This window comes from Brienomyrus brachyistius, chromosome 21, assembly GCF_023856365.1.
Source record: "Brienomyrus brachyistius isolate T26 chromosome 21, BBRACH_0.4, whole genome shotgun sequence".
Lineage (NCBI taxonomy): Eukaryota > Metazoa > Chordata > Actinopteri > Osteoglossiformes > Mormyridae > Brienomyrus > Brienomyrus brachyistius.
In genome coordinates this window covers 15,422,785-15,436,988 of record NC_064553.1, presented here as the reverse complement: position 1 = coordinate 15,436,988, position 14,204 = coordinate 15,422,785, and the positions used below count along the sequence as shown (strand labels likewise).

Genomic DNA, 14,204 nt, shown 5'->3' with positions numbered 1-14,204 from the left:
GCGGTTACGTTGAGGGTACGGCGAGGTTACGGCACTGGTACGGCAAGGGTACGTTGAGGGTACGGCGAGGTTACGGCGTGGGTACGGCGAGGGTACGGCACTGGTACGGCGAGGTTACGGCAAGGTTACGGCACTGGTACGGCGAGGTTACGGCACTGGTACGGCAAGGTTACGGCACTGGTACGGCGCGGGTACGGCGAGGTTACGGCGAGGTTACGGCACTGGTACGGCGAGGTTACGGCACTGGTACGGCGAGGTTACGGCACTGGTACGGCGAGGTTACGGCGAGGTTACGGCACTGGTACGGCGAGGTTACGGCACTGGTACGGCGAGGGTACAGTGCGGGTACGGCGCGGGTACGGCGAGGTTACGGCGAGGTTACGGCGCGGGTACGGCGAGGGTACAGTGCGGGTACGGCCCGGGTACAGCGAGGTTACGGTGAGGTTACGGCGCGGGTACGGCAAGGGTACAGTGCGGGTACGGCGAGGTTACGGCGAGGTTACGGCGAGGTTACGGCGCGGGTACGGCGAGGTTACGGCACTGGTACGGCGAGGTTACGGCACTGGTACGGCGAGGGTACAGTGCGGGTACGGCGCGGGTACGGCGAGGTTACGGCGAGGTTACGGCACTGGTACGGCGAGGTTACGGCACTGGTACGGCGAGGTTACGGCGAGGTTACGGCGCGGGTACGGTGCAGATACGCCTTGGTTCTTGATGGCAGTGGAATAGCGCCAGAAGATTTGCCCCAAACTTCACTCCGGAGAGCTCTGATGAGAGTCAAAATTACAGATCATATGAATCAGATGCAATAAATTGTCATACTTTGTTACATGAACCTGAACAATGGGGATGTAGTTTCTCCTTACATCAATATGACAAAATTACCAGCTATACCATGTAGTAACACCAGGTACAGATGTAAACATAGACATATATTTGCACTACAATAATACAATGACAGTATTACAATAATCCATCCCTCTCATAAACACTTATCCTGGTTAGGGGGTTTGGAACCAACACCAGCTATGGGCCTGAGGTACACCATGGACAGGATGGACAACAACTTTTTCTCCCCCTCTGTGAACCAGCAACTTCCGACAGAGAGATAATACCCCACATTCATAAATAAACTGGACGGAACAATACTTTGCACATCGCACTTTCCAGATTAATTTTATTCATTTAGTATTTCATATGTTTATACTTTATGTAGCCATATTTTTGCTTTAATGATTTGTGGGTACCTTTGCTTTATTTTGTGCTGTATAATTTTATTATAGGATATATATATATATATATATATATATATATATATATATATATATATATATATATATATATATATATATATATATATATATATATATATAGTAGGGAATGGTTAGGAACGTATGTTGTTCTAAAACTGTTGCTTGTCCATTGGTTTCATAAGTTAATCATAAGAACCATGTCACACACTTTATGCTACACATTAACCTCAAACTGCGTCCGAACGCCGGTTAAGTCACTTCGGTATGCGCAACACGGCCCGTTTTATTTATTATTATGTATTTAAGTTACTTCACGCCCCACTAACTAATTGTCAAGTTCTCATTGGCAGTCTTCAAAGACAATTGGTAACTGATTCGTCTAATTTTGCCCCAGTAACCCAGAAAGCGATTTCGATTGGTCTACCGAGGTGTCACTCATGTCACATGCCCCTGAAGGCGAAGGCATCCGTTTTTATTTCCTGCCAGCTGAAGGGAGGAATTTCGACCTCTCTGGGCAAAGTAAACACTAGCGACACACGTTAGTCGCAATATTTATATAAATACACGTAAGGCACTACTGTGTCAAAGATGGGAACTCGGGACGATGAGTACGATTATTTATTCAAAGGTAAGAGATGCGCTGTCAATATGGGCCGGGGGAGATACTATGTTCAGGGACCGTTAGCGCTGCGGCTAACGCTAGCTAGGGCAGTGGCCGTCCGGAGGACGCGTGAAAATGTTGCTTTATTCCCGTAATTTTATGTTGGTACCGTAAGTACGGGTACCAGCGTTTATTACAACCTGTACGTGGAGAGGCGTTCGCCTGCGGTCCAGGGGGCGCGATGTGAGTGGTGTGGGCGGTTAAGGTAATAGATGTGCGGTTCGACGAACTCAGCGGCTAAGCTAACCGCGGTCCACCGCGGGATGGAACTGGTCGGCTGTTCGGGGGTAAGGGCATCGGTCTTGTCCGGATCAGTCCGCAGTAACTAGTGGTCGTAATCCATTTATGGTATAGCTTAGATGTGTGTATAGGAAAAAAGGAAGTTGCTACCATTTAACACCCCCCTGGTTATTTCAAAACATAGAAGGGAGGGCGGCCGTGCAGTCTGCGCAGCTGCCTGACATGTACATATATTACTGCAAGGTCTCTTCTTCGTCATGAAGGGGCCGGAGGTGGGGGATCAGTACTCAGGCCCTATAATATCAGCAGTGTGTGGGTCCGCAGATCCGCTCCAGGGTGTGTCCTTACTGCCTCCTGCTCTCTGAATCGGTCAAGATGTACTCGGTTGGGGCGGGGGGTAGGGCATGACTCCCTGTCCTGCTTTCACTGCCCTTGAGATTGTCAGTGAGTAGAGATACTTAAACACTTGATTCTTATCTATTAAACTCATGGAAAGTTTAAAAAGGTAAACATTTTTATTTAACTTCCTAATTAACCTGCTTGGGTTACTATATGGTGGGTTTAAGGCATATAGCATATGGATGAACAAGTAAAGAGATTTCAGCCTTTAAATGTCAAATAACAGTGATACATTGGCTATGTATTTTTATATGGAGTCGTACTTAAAAACAAGTTTTCTTGGGTCTTGATTTTTTTTTTGTGAACCCCTGAGTACATGAGCAGCACTACCCATGCATCCCTGTCACTTACTCCTGCAGTTGTTTGTATTTCATGTTTGAGTCTCAAATATATGAGGTGTAATGATCCACTTACTCAGGACTTTCAGGGTCACCAATCGGAGTCATGCCATTGCCCTCGGTAATGGGAATACGATTTATCAATAAGCCACAAATGATGTCTGTAGTTAGGACGCGTGTATCGTAATGGTGATCCTGTGCGGGAAATGAACAAGATAAGGCAGGGTAAGCACACCAGTCACACACAGCAGGCAATTTAAAGTCACCAATTAACCTGAATTACTCGTCTTTGGACTTTGGGTGGAAACTGGATCGCCCAGATGAGATCGATGCAAGCAGGAGGAGAACATTCAGACTTATGTTCTCCGTGGAGATGCAACCGCTGCCCTCTGTGGTTGCAGGCATTAGAAATAATCTCTCACAGCTCATCTCAAAGGTCACCCTTTTATATGACATCAGTGTTCCTGCTCAGTTTAGCTGTTTGCATGGATTCCAGACGATTTAACAGACGTCTGTTTGCAATAACCGCTCGTTCAGTCAGATCTAAGATTTTCAGCCTCCCCGAAGATCAGAGGCAGGGCAAACCCAAACGGCACACTTTGGAAACAAACAAAAACACATTCTGCATAGTTTTCCGAGAATCTGTTTAAGATGGCTTGTGTTCCAAGTTGTATGTAATGGGTTTTTAGAAAGAAATGGATGAATTATGCATGCCTAATCCACTGACAGTGGTACAGACCTGCTCAGCTGTTCTGTAACTTTGTCGACCTAAATGCAGTTAAATAAGACCTTGACAATGAAGGCTTTTGTACATGTGAGGCTGTGGGCTTCTTCACTTTCCTTAAGATGAAAGCAGACATCCGACAGCAAAGTGCATCAGAGTTGAACACCAGCTGTCACATTAGACTTTTTGCAAATCGGCTCCCGCTTGGCATTTTAGCTGAAGCTACGTTCAAGAATTTTATAGTCAATTCAGAAAATCTTATTTTGTGGCTCAGTATAAGATCTTTAAAAAGTTGTGGTAAAGGCATTTTAAGGTCATTTAGCTTTGGTGACACAGCCGTCTAAATCATGTTAAAAGAACTAAAAGTTGAAGTAGTGCGAGGAATTGCTATTAAGTTGGATTGGAGAAGGAAATTTTAGCTCCCTGTCTGCTGCAAATCCATGGTTATAGTCACTGGCTTGTGCTTCTGTTTCATGAGAAGGGTCACCTTCTGGAGTTTTATCAGTCCAGCATAAAGGTGTGGTTCTTTAGTGTTACAGTAGCATGATATGCAAATACAATCTCATCTCTGTGTCAAGGTAAACATTTGAACCAATGTAGAACAGTAGCTGACTTTCTCCATAGCGACTGATATTTCCCGAATGGGCTTTTCGTATGCTAGCTGTGACGTGATCGAGTTTTCTGTTGCCGGCAGTGGTTCTGATCGGGGACTCGGGTGTGGGGAAGAGCAACCTGCTGTCCCGTTTCACGCGGAACGAGTTCAACCTGGAGAGCAAGAGCACCATCGGGGTGGAGTTCGCCACACGCAGCATCCAGGTGGACAGCAAGACGATAAAAGCGCAGATCTGGGACACAGCCGGACAGGAGCGATATAGAGCCATCACCTCAGCGTGAGTTTGGGATGGAGGCTCTTCAGATGGGGGTGGTAGTGTTCCTGAGACACACGGCTTCCTGTCAGGGACGCCTTGTGTACCAGTAAGGTGACACACCTGTGCTGTCTGGTCACTGAAAGGGACATATGTCTTTCCCCGTGTGACTCTACCCACGTCCTTGTGTCAGGTACTACCGCGGGGCAGTGGGGGCGCTGTTGGTGTACGACATCGCCAAGCACTTGACATACGAGAACGTGGAGCGCTGGCTGAAGGAGCTTCGTGACCACGCAGACAACAACATCGTCATCATGCTGGTGGGCAACAAGAGTGACCTGCGCCACCTAAGAGCCGTGCCCACAGATGAGGCGCGGGCCTTCGCAGGTACTGAGCCCCGCAGGCTCACAGCTTGAGGTCCGGGGCACTTTATCCATTCCTGGCTCTCAAGCCTCTCTGCTGCTTAACACCAGTTCTCTGGGCCTTGTTTCCGGTACTGATCACAGTAATCTGAGGCTGAACCCCTTGTTGAGTCAGACTAAAAAATCGCTGTCTTCTTTCTCTCTCTCTCTCTCCCCCACCTGCAGAGAAGAATAATCTCTCATTCATCGAAACGTCTGCCCTGGACTCAACCAATGTAGAGGAGGCATTTAAAAACATCCTCACAGGTATGGAGCATGAGCTGAAGGTCACTGCATGTTTGCCTTGAGCGTTGGTGCCACACTGTGGACGTACGTGTGTTACCGTCACCTCTGTGTGTCAGTAGTCATCAGCCCCGTGCTTCCTCCTGCAGAGATTTACCGCATCGTCTCACAGAAGCAGATCGCCGACCGCATGGCCCACGACGAGTCTCCCGGAAACAATGTGGTGGACATCAGCGTGCCGCCCACCAGTGATGGACAGAGAGGCAACAAACTGCAGTGCTGCCAGAACCTGTGACCTCTGACCCTGTCTGGACACCCTAAACCCCAAATCCACCTTCCGTTGCCCCCTCCTGATTTCTATATATACCCTCAATTATCTCTCAAGTTTTGTCTGAACAGAAAGGCCCCAACTTTTGTGTGTCCCTGTTTGCCCCCCCTGTGCAAGTTCTTTATACGTAACATTCCTCAACCATTTTTTTTTGTCCTTTTTTAAACCATTATGTTCCAACCACTATAACAATGTATGTGAGTAATGGGAAGATTTGCACTGATCACGTGACCTACTTCTCTGTGGGGATTGGTTGGGGGATCTGTCAGTCTGGAGGCACTGGCCACTCAGTAACATTACCTGGCTTCCCTAGCAAGAGCACACCTTTAAGGTGAGCGAGACATACTCAAACAGTGTCTGAGTAACTTTAATACGTTACGGTTAATCTCACAGGTAACATTTGTCACAGGTGGACCTTTCCAGAATGATTTACTGTAAAGGCAGCAGCACACATGGGCAGCTTGCTGTAGTTCCTTAGTAGATCTACTTTGCAGTTACACATATGCGGTGACTTTGGTAATGTTACTGCAGGGCTGGGTTTGTCACACTAGTTAAGATTGACCATGTTATCCCCAAATTAGTAGAAATACCTTCTTGCATGCCTGCAGAATATGTTCATTCATCTGTTGTGCATCTAGTTGGTTGGACTGATGTGGACGTGACCAGCAGCCTGGGGGCGAAGCCCGGGTTCAGCTCTCAGGGCCGGCCTGGGGCCTGTCGCTTCTGGTGCTGAAGCTCCTTTGGGGCATGACAGTGGGCTTGGAGAAGAAACTTCCGGAAGGATTTCACCTAGCATAAAACTGTCTTGTTTTCAGTAGAAGTCTTTTATGATAAACCCACTGACTGTTCTGCCTGTAGCTAGTAAAACTTAACCCCAAGTAAAAGTAGGTTCTGCTGGATGAAATTGTGGTGTGGCTTTGAGCCAAGATAAATCTCTTCTGCTTGTAACCTTTAAGGTATGTCCTCTGCATGTGGAGAAACTGTTCAGTCACAACCTTAAGGCTTGGTGCTGTGTGCTTTTCAAATGCTTCGCTGAGAGACCAGAGATGCAGTATCGCATGAATGGAACGTCGCTTTCTGTGCCTGGCTCTGTAAATTCAGAAGATGGCCCTCGTCCCACATGGAAAAACTGCACATTTATATACTAAGAAGGATGTATCTCCAGCGTATTTCATGTCTGTAACTTGGCAGATCCGGTCTGTAGTAAATGCCTGTGTCCTATGCACCTCGAACAGGTGATACGTTATTTGTGACTTATAAGACACACTGGAACTGACCCCCAGACAATGAAAGCACGCAAACCTTTCACTATGCGGAGTTACATATCTGGGCAGAAGGTGTTGGTCAATGTCTTTGAAAGTACTGTATCCCATTGGCATGCGACCTGGCTTGGTCCGCGCTGCTTCAGGCTGCACTTCCGGTCTGGTTCTGACTATGAAATATTCACGAGATGGGTGAAGCTGGTTGTCACGTCAGCTCGCCAGTCTGAACGCAGGATCGATATCTAACTCTCCAGCTCTAGGGGATGCCCCACTTGCCTACGAGTCCTTCGTAACACAAAAAGGTTAAAAGTTATCCCTAAAAATATGACGCCAATTTTACCATTAAAATTAAAGACGTTCATACTGGTGTCGTGTTGCGCATGGATAGGAACTTAAGGAATTTGACCGTTTATTTGCTATATATGTGCCTATAATCTGTATGAGCGGTATAGTTTAAAAATTTTGCAAAGAGCTATTTCTCGTCAAATTAATATTTTAATGCTGTATGATAATCGCCAATCAGAAAGCTTTTAAAATGATTTGACAGTGCTTTTATAACATTTCCAGGATGCTTTAATGAAACGGAATATAAGCACGATAAGTTCGGTTTTAGATGTCGGTACTGACTGTCATGTCATTTACTTCCGCGTGCGTGTTAAAGCAATTCAACAGAAGCAATTACTTTCCGTGCTATTATACTGTACATAAAGTTCACTGGAAATGGTTCTGAAGCAGTTGGATGTTGTCTAGGCGCTGAGCTTTGGGCAGATTGACTCGTCAAGTGACTGGGTGTGTAGGACGCTCACCAAGCATTTTATTATTGGCTAAGAGCCGCTTTAGCTATTGCATAAATACAAAGTCTATACATACAAATTACGCATAGGAATTAAGAATGTGAGAATTTCGGTCTTAATGCTTTATGATAAGAATGAATTCTAATGTTAAAAAACTGGATTTTGTACCCGGTAATTTAAATGTATATATTATTATATGGAGCAGGGCATGAACTATACCCTTAGAAAAAAAAGGTAAAAATTTGGACCTTTGCTTGTCACTGAGGCTATACCCTCGTCCCCAAAGTACAAACAACAATAATATACCTCCAATATAGTACAAAAATGTTACTCAGAGTCCATTTCTGTACCTTAAAAGTTACAATTGGCAGACCCTTGAGGGTACAGCCCCAGTGACGAGCAAAGGTACAATTTTTTGCCCTTTTTTCTGAGAGTGTGGTATCAGGCGAGGGCCTGGACACCCCCGTCGGCAAATTATATGGTAAGAGAAATTGGGGAGTATTTTCAAACATTTCATTTTAATGCATAAAATTCAACTTCGTTGCGACATGGACGAATATTACACTTTATGTTGTGTGTATTTTTTTTATCTAATAAATATTCTTTTCAGTATAGACTTTGTTCCAACAATATGATATTATCTTTCCATAAGTCATCAGTAGCCTCTTAATGTTTAATCGAACCTTTAATTTTAAAGATATTCATTTTATCAAAATTATATAGATTGGTCATTCACAGCGCAAGTTGAATATTTCTTCATTTCTGTGCTTTCTGTTGTTCGTTGTGTAAATAGGCCTATATATGCGTGTCATTTAATTTGTACGTATTTGATAAGCGCGGCTGATAAATACAGTATCACAATGACGTACGGTTCTACACTGTCTACTTGTTTCAGAGTAAAGCACGAACTGCGGTATAAGACTCACTTGGTTATCTGAAAATCTGCACACTGTTTGCAAAACTAGCTCTGAATTGTATGTGTGAAATTGGTCAGGGCTCCGTCAAAAATAAAGTGGTAGGCCTATAATATGAGAAATAGCATTTATAAACGACATTGATTGAAACTATTGCTTATATTGTGTCAGATAAACATTTGAAATATAAATATTTAACGTAACTGATACACACGCAGGGGAGGAACTGTTGACTGTGGGTTCGAATCCCACCTCGCTCTGTATGTCTGTATGATCTCCTATAGCGTCTCTTCGATTTCCTCCTGCACTCCAAAGAAATGTAACTGCCTGCAATTCGTGAGTGTCTGAGTCCTGCCCGGGGCATTCTTCTGCTTTGTGCCGTGTTGCCAGGGATAAATGATTGGGAGATAGATGGGTGGTATACATGTATTAACAACGTTGCAAAACGTTTTAAACGTCTAGAAATATTACAAGTCTAAAACCATTGATGATAATAAATGCATTTCCCTCTCGTACAGCTGCGATGTCTTTCATTTAATAGGTTTTATAGCAACACAGCTGGAGACGCGCGATTTTGAGCTACGCAGACTGTGCAATTCTCCAGCGCATCCTCGATATCTAGCAGGCGAGAAGCAAACCAGTTTACGCTGTTAGCGTAGAGAGACGGGAGGAGCTGGTCGTCTAGCACTTAGCCAGCTAGCTAACGGCTGATCTCGGCGCATTAAAACATATTTATACGTCTGCAGTGAGTGTTCTCATTGTCACTTGTAAAACTAAATAAGAGAGATGTAGCTATCCGGTAAGTATATATATATATAGAATCGTAATTATATGTCAGCTTCGATAGACAGTAGCCGTATATGCAGTTAGCTTGCTAGCGATTACCACTTTGGTTACTGCTATAATAGGTAATCTGTAATGGCAGCCTTTGGTCATATTAATGTAGTGAGAATATTCCTTTACCGTTACTTGTGGGTCGCCATTAAGTTCAAACTCTGCTCGGATATTAGCGGCGACGGCTACGGACTTGCGCTAGCAAAGCTAGTCGGCTAACGCCCCGGCTGACTGCACAGGTAGTTTGTATAAGCAGCCGTGGTCGCTTCACCCTAGGACGGCATAAGCCCCTGTCCGAAGAGGCCCGTGGTAGCCGGTGGGCTCCGGGCGGCGGGGCCCGGCCCGTTGCATTCCAGCAGCGAGAAGCTACGGTCAACCGCCGGGCGAAGTCGAGCCCAACTGATGGTTGTTAGTGCAGCTAATTTGTTAAGACAATTATTAATGTGCATCTAAGCTGAAGCAGACAGAGATCGAGTCGAAAACGGGGCTTTGGACCGACATGAAGGCCTTATTAAATGCATTGATTTGTAGTCTTTTTATCCTTATTTATATTACCGCTCAGTCTGTCGGATAAGCAGACAAGTTAGAGGCTTGCTCTTGTTTTGCTATTTACTTTATTTAGGAGCTGACACGCCGTGCTGTTGATCTGTCACTGGGCATAAGGTCTTTTGGAGCACACTTCCCATCACTGGGGTGCCAAACACACAAACCAAGTCAGTTGTCAAAACGAATTGTCTCAGGACAATTGTTTTGTCTAACTGGGTGAGCTTTAAACGTTTAGCGCTGTCCTCTAACCCATTTTATCTTCTGCAGGTCTAGATATACTCCACTTAAGACCCAGTCCCCAGGGGGAGCGCTCCCCCGCCCCCCCCACCCCCGCCGGCAAGACGGCCATGACAACGGGAGAGTGCTGTCACCTGCCAGGGTCTCTGTGTGACTGCATGGCTGGTGGGGACGTGTCAAAGGCCGTGCGGGAGGCCAACGTGCAGCACGCCCAGTACGTCACTCAGGTCACCGCCAAGGACGGTCGGCTGCTCTCCACGGTCATCCGGGCTCTGGGCATGCAGAGGTATCCTCCTTGTTGTATGGCTGGCTTGTCGTGAAAATTGGTTCTGTGTCACTACTCTTACACGGTTAATGGTTAAGATTCCAAAAGACCTCCGTCTATCTGTTGATGTTACATCCAGCCAGTTTGATTAATGGTTAAGACTCCGAAAAGGCCACCACCCCCCTGCCCCCCACCTGCTTTTAGTGTTAATCAATCTCTGCCTGTTGACTTTGCTGTCTTAAATATTCAAATTCTGAAGCTGTTTCACTTATAACCCTGGGACGCAGCGACGGGCCCATATGCCGCATCTGCCATGAGGGGGGGACTGGTGAGGGCCTCCTGTCCCCCTGCGAGTGCACAGGCACGTTGGGGGCTGTCCACCGGAGCTGCCTGGAAAAGTGGTTGTCCTCCTCGAACACCAGCTACTGTGAGCTCTGTCACACAGAGTTCAGCGTGGAACGCCGGCCACGCCCCCTCACAGAGGTAACCACGGTTACTGCCTCAGCCTTGGTCATTGGCCTTTTCCTTCTTTAACGGCTGCCTCTCCGCTGCCCTGTTAGTGGCTGCAAGACCCCGGGCCGCGTAACGAGAAGCGGACGCTCCTGTGCGACATGGTCTGCTTCCTGTTCATCACTCCGCTGGCAGCCATTTCTGGCTGGCTGTGCCTCCGTGGGGCCCAGGACCACCTTCACTTCAACAGCCGTCTTGAAGCTGTGGGCCTCATTGCCCTCACCATCGCTCTCTTTACCATTTATGTCCTGTGGACCCTGGTGAGGACTTTGCCCTTGACAGTCGTGGTTTTTATGTAACTCTCAGCCTTGCAATATTAGCTCTCCCTGTAACTAAAGCAAGACAAACCCTTGAATCCTCCACATTGAGCTTGCCGGCGCCCCCTACAGGTGGTCATTTTGATCCTTCCATCACATTATGCTTTGTGTCGCCCCCTTCTGCAGGTATCCTTCCGCTACCACTGTCAGCTGTACTCCGAGTGGAGGCGAACCAATCAGAAAGTGCGCTTGCTGATTCCCGATGTCAAGCCTGCCTGTTCTGCCCAGCATTCCTTGCTTTCCACCAAGCTGATGAAGATGACAGCGGATGAGACCGTTGTATGAGACAGCTCGGGCTGCCACGCATGGCTTAATCCTCTCCTTTCTGTTTTTTTTTTTTTTTTTTTTTTAAAAAGATTTATTTAATATATTACAGCACTTACTTTACCCTTCCCCGTCATTATGGCCTTTTTGGGGCTCCTAAACGTGGAGAGCAAGGTAACATAATACTGAGTGGCAACTGTCGCCTGGTTTTAATAGCCAGAGGTGGGGCTCGATCCAGTTTTGACAAGGTGCTTTATCCCTGCGGGACCGGCTCCATGTTCATCCCTGTCTCTCTCGAGGAGCCGATTGCTGGAGTCACCTGTGACCTCAACAGAACACTTTGGATTTCAGAACAGGCTCATTCGCAGGGCAGCGAATGTCGATGTCATTTTAGTTATGCAAATCCAATTTAAGTGGTTCTAAGAAATCTTATGGGATTGTTCTGTGTGTGAGCCGAGGGTAAACCTCTGCTTTTTAAATCCCCCCCATCCAGGCTGTAAGGAAACAACAGTCAGGCATCTCCCCCTCACATGACATGGTCATCTTCAGCCTCCTGCTATTCTCAGTGTCCTGCCCTGATGTTTACGGACACCCCTGCCCACGCTTCCCCATTCCCTCGTCCTCCTGGCTTATCTGGCTGCCTTGTGTTGCAGCGTTCTGCTGCCTAGTTGTGTACATTTCCCTGGACAGGAAGTGCTCTGCTACACCAAGTCTTACTTTGGGACGCATCCTCGCCCCGCTGCCTTCCCCAGTATTAAACAGCATCCTGCAAGTTGCCGGTCAGTGTGCCTGGACACACTGTCCTGCTAGCAAACGGTAGGATTCCTTTACGCTACATTTCCCAAAAGAGAGTTTTTAATGAACAGGTATTCTGCCACTGTTTATTCTCAAATGTAAGAGTGGTGTGAAATGTAGCGTGATTAGTAATTCTCGATGTCACTGTCCAGAATGAACAAGCTGTAAGAAACACCTCAGTCCTTTTTCCCTCTGGCATCCTCCAGAATAATTCACTCCTCTGATCCCTGACCTTCTCTTCAGTAACTCACTGCCTCCGGCACACAGTTTACCTTGGGTCCTATCTGCAGTGTAAGAACCACTCAGCTTTACCGTGTGCAATTTGTGCGAATATACCCATGCAAAGCCTTCACACGTTTACACGCATCTGTGTCCGAGACATCGTCGAAAGGGGTTTTTGGAGATTGTGTCAGCTGAAGGCTTTGGCTTCATGCCCTGGAATTTCCTTTGAAGGAGTCGATCTTGATCCACCAGGTTCCGAGTGATGATCACTAAAATAACTGGAATCCACTTCGGAGTCCCCTTTTTTTAAAAAAGATTTTTAAATAGACTTTTTCAGAACTGAATACATGTATGTATGTATGTCGAACAATGGACATTTGATAATCAATGTTTGATGTTTTCTTATTTTCTGAAGTTTTCTTTTTAATAGTTGGGTATGCATCTCCACTGAATGGTATGTGCTATTCAGTGGTATTCATTTGTGACGGACAAAATGATGCCTCTTGAACCATTTGCTGTATTTTTTGATCCCACTAGATGGTGCTCTTGGTATGCTTTTGGCATGCTATGTGCCCTTTTTTTTGAACTGAGAGCACCATCTAGTAGGGTCAGAAAATACAGCAAATTATTCAGCATTTTGTCCATCACTAGTATCAATACACTACATCTGAGGATGGGGACATATTAGATGATTTTTAATTCTCCTGGGGGCTGTTACGTTGTGTGGCTGTGTTTGTGTTTAAGTCAAGGGGTGTGTGTGTGTGTGTGTGTGTGTGTGTGTGTGTGTGTGTGTGTGTGTGTGTGTGTGTGTGGGTCCATGCTTCCCTCTCACATCACCTAATGAGCTGGAATCCCCCTGATGTAGAATTTCGCTGTGTTTCCTTTGAACTGCTGCACTTCCATAACTCCATAGATGTTTTATGAACTACGGCCTTCGTGTGAAAGGCCTACAGAACCGTTACTACAGTGACAGGTCAAATTCGCCTCCTTATGGACAAAATGCACTTACATTAACCTGCTTATTAGTGTTGCGCTCTTTAAAATAGCTGTGTGACCAGTTTGTTTTAAGATGTTGGCTCTCATGAGTGTGAAATATTTGTGAATATTGTTGAGGGTGGAGGTATTCAGGTTTTAACATATATGTTGTTTTAATAGTATTGTTATTGTATGGAAATGACGCCTCTTTGCACAGCATGGGCGTATGGCCCGTGCCTCGTTATCAGCTGTCATGAGCTGTCCGGCCGAAGCCAATAACAGTCTGCAGACCTTCCCCTAAAATAGTGTTTTCCATTCCGGTCCTCAGGGACCGCAGACAGTCCACGTTTTTGCTCTCTCCCAGCCCCCAGCAAAAATGTGCACTTTCTGGCAAGGAGCTGAGAGGGAGTAAAAACCTGGACCGTCTGTGGGTCCCCAAGGAACGGGTTGGAAATTACTGTCCTAAAACATTCGGCCAGCCTCGCGTCACATGGTTTGTGGTGGTACTTTATATAAAGTTTGTGGTGGTTTATTATTGTTTTTAAATTTTTACAATCGTATCTTACCTATGTCACTTTTACCTGTATGGGGGGGGCAGAGATTGTAACCGACATCTTGATTTGTGACAGATTTGCTAACCGCTTCAAAAAATGAGTTTGCCCACAAACAAAACAGTGTGCTCATCGCTTTTGTATTTTGTGTGTGGTGTGTGTCCCAGGGGTCGTTCAGGACCGTTGACATTGAGTTGGGGCTATTATGGAATGCTAACGTGGTACAATATGATAATGATTCATTAAAATGAGTCACATCCCCTTA

General features: G+C 46.1%; 2 protein-coding genes across 2 annotated transcripts; both read left to right on the top strand.

Moving 5' to 3' along the window:
- Window positions 1–1,687: 1,687 nt before the first annotated feature.
- Window positions 1,688–6,685, top strand: LOC125716668 (ras-related protein Rab-11B-like). Its single transcript, XM_048989238.1, has 5 exons — window positions 1,688–1,881; window positions 4,310–4,505; window positions 4,675–4,868; window positions 5,069–5,149; window positions 5,275–6,685. Exons 1-5 carry the CDS (start codon window positions 1,842–1,844, stop codon window positions 5,418–5,420), a joined length of 657 nt encoding a protein of 218 aa, XP_048845195.1. The 5' UTR covers window positions 1,688–1,841; the 3' UTR covers window positions 5,421–6,685.
- A 2,372-nt stretch (window positions 6,686–9,057) lies between these two features.
- LOC125716667 (E3 ubiquitin-protein ligase MARCHF2-like) lies at window positions 9,058–14,204 on the top strand. The gene is made up of 5 exons (XM_048989237.1): window positions 9,058–9,222; window positions 10,071–10,326; window positions 10,593–10,788; window positions 10,866–11,075; window positions 11,259–14,204. The coding sequence occupies exons 2-5, from the start codon at window positions 10,151–10,153 to the stop codon at window positions 11,415–11,417; spliced, it is 741 nt and encodes a 246-aa protein (XP_048845194.1). The 5' UTR covers window positions 9,058–9,222; window positions 10,071–10,150; the 3' UTR covers window positions 11,418–14,204.

Coding starts and splice junctions, on each gene's coding strand:
- LOC125716667 (XM_048989237.1), top strand. CDS start 10,151: ATGACAACGGGAGAGTGCTGTCACCTGCCAGGGTCTCTGTGTGACTGC. Junction 10,789..10,865: donor GGCCACGCCCCCTCACAGAG/GTAACCACGGTT, acceptor CTGCCCTGTTAG/TGGCTGCAAGACCCCGGGCC. Junction 11,076..11,258: donor TTTATGTCCTGTGGACCCTG/GTGAGGACTTTG, acceptor CCCCTTCTGCAG/GTATCCTTCCGCTACCACTG.
- LOC125716668 (XM_048989238.1), top strand. CDS start 1,842: ATGGGAACTCGGGACGATGAGTACGATTATTTATTCAAAG. Junction 1,882..4,309: donor GTACGATTATTTATTCAAAG/GTAAGAGATGCG, acceptor TGTTGCCGGCAG/TGGTTCTGATCGGGGACTCG. Junction 5,150..5,274: donor ATTTAAAAACATCCTCACAG/GTATGGAGCATG, acceptor TTCCTCCTGCAG/AGATTTACCGCATCGTCTCA.